The following is a 2,100-nucleotide window of genomic DNA, read 5'->3' as shown; positions in this document are numbered from 1 at the left end:
TTTCACATTTATAATTATATTTTTGTTATATATTTGATAAGTATTTTATATTTGCATTTTTCTTAAAATATATTTATTTTTAATTTAATTTAATTTCAAGAACTTAACGAAATAATGATTTAACCTAGCTTGAGTCGGGCTCGAGTTAAGCTCGAGCCTACACCAAGCCGATTCCGAGCTTTGGTTTTTTAAGCTCGTAAAATTCCGAATCAATTATGAGCTCAATTTCGAGCCGATTCCAAGCCCACTCGAGCTCGATAAGCAATTTATGTTATAAGGAGTACTCCATTTATTCCGTATATAAGCAAAAAAAAAAAAAGGCAAAAATTAGGTCAAGAACACCCTCAATAACCCTTAATTCGCGGAAGCTTGAAATTTGTTCAGGCCTTAGAGAATGGAGATTGGCGTTAAACTTAGTAATCATAACGTCGATAGGTTGAGTTCCCTCTCCGACGACGTTCTTATCGAAATCATCTCCTTCCTTCCTCTCCGATTTGCCATCGTTACGGGGTTATTATCCCGTCGATGGCGTGGTCTTTGGACTAAAGTAACCTCTATAAATATAAAACTCCCTGATTTCAAGCATTTTCCTGACTTCATGTCACATATTACCTCACCGTCAATCTACCGTTTCTTTGTCAAATATGCGGTTAAAGTTGACGACTCAATCTCGCTATCTCTTTTGGATTTTTGGTTTCGACAAGCTTGTGACTCAATCTACCGCAACGTCCGTGAACTCAAGTTAGCATGTCCTCCTCGTTTTAAGGGTTCCAGCTACCGTGAGAATATATTGCCAAGTTTTGTTTTACGAACGCAGTCGCTTACGTCAATTGAGTTATACTCCATAAATAATTTGCAGTTGCCTGATGATGGACAAATCAATCTTCCTAATTTGAAGAGATTACGGTTTACACACTGTCGTGTTGATTTTAACTTGTTGGGAACGTTGTTAATCAAGGCTTGTCCATCTCTCGAAGATTTGTCTTTAATAGACTTCTTGTATATGTGGACACCGGAATGTGACATTAAGGTTTTCAATCGAAATTTACGACGGCTAGTTATTGACACAGGTTGTATTGAATATAAACGTTTTGCAGTTGTGATTAATGCCCCAAAGTTAGAGCAGTTGGTTTGCCATACTGTAAAATCCGTCATCTTTAGTTTCGAAGATAAACCTTCTGCGTTGCGTGAAGTAAAAATCGACTTCAACCATAACCGTGGACTACAACGCCGGGATGAAAACAAAGTAATGTCAGAGTTTTATCAGGCAATTAGTAATGTAAGTTCCCTCACACTTGATGATTATGTACTAGATAAGGTGTCGTCGGCTGTGTTTTGCAACGTAACTCGATGTACACTAATTATGAAAAAATGGTATAACATCAAGACCGTGGCGTCATTATTAGAGTTGTGCCCTTTGTTAGATGTTCTGACCCTAAAAGTCGATTGGGATAGACGTATCACGAGAGAGATGATCCTCGGGAAGCCTAACCGTAAAAGAACCTCACAACGAGTACTGAAGAGAATAGAGATTGAAGCGTACTGTACGAGTTATCGCAAGCCTTCAAAATCATTCTTAAAACTAGTACAGTACTTGTTAAGTGGTGCCATAGATTTGGAGCACTTGTATTTTAGGGCAGTTGGTCCGAAATTTTTCACAAACGAAGTTCGAGAAAGGATGGAATCGAATTTATGCAAGCTAATATGCGAGTGTCCTATGGCATCAAGTGGGTGTAAGGTTGAATTTGAAGGGATGTTTCACAAATATGTTTCAAGATCGAATCAAGGTTGATCGGAAAGTAATAGCCGTGAAGTTATCTTGGCCATCAAATTCCTTTATATTTTATGGTATTGAGTACTTCCTCCGTTCCAATCATTGTTTACTTTCATTAGCAAATGATTGGGTCGGAGGTTTTGTGTTATGTACTCGGTAACTCAATACAATCATTAGTTCCTTATTTAGTTACTGATGATAACTGTTATATTGTGTTGTGCTAGTCGTTCAATTAACTTCTGTTTTGCTCGATCTATGAACGGATGTTCGTTACAATGGTGTTTCTTAGCAAATGATCTACGGGGTCAATTTCGCGGGTTTGCAAT

The 2,100-nt window shown here is 37.8% G+C and overlaps 1 protein-coding gene across 1 annotated transcript; it reads left to right on the top strand.

The window, feature by feature from the left end:
• The first annotated feature begins 394 nt into the window (after positions 1 to 394).
• On the top strand, positions 395 to 1,792 carry LOC141627803 (F-box/FBD/LRR-repeat protein At5g22700-like). The gene has a single exon (XM_074441036.1). The coding sequence runs from the start codon at positions 395 to 397 to the stop codon at positions 1,790 to 1,792; it is 1,398 nt and encodes a 465-aa protein (XP_074297137.1).
• The last annotated feature ends 308 nt before the right edge of the window (positions 1,793 to 2,100 follow it).

This window comes from Silene latifolia, chromosome 1 (genome assembly GCF_048544455.1).
Source record: "Silene latifolia isolate original U9 population chromosome 1, ASM4854445v1, whole genome shotgun sequence".
Taxonomy (NCBI): domain Eukaryota; kingdom Viridiplantae; phylum Streptophyta; class Magnoliopsida; order Caryophyllales; family Caryophyllaceae; genus Silene; species Silene latifolia.
This window is presented reverse-complemented; position numbering and strand designations above follow the sequence as displayed.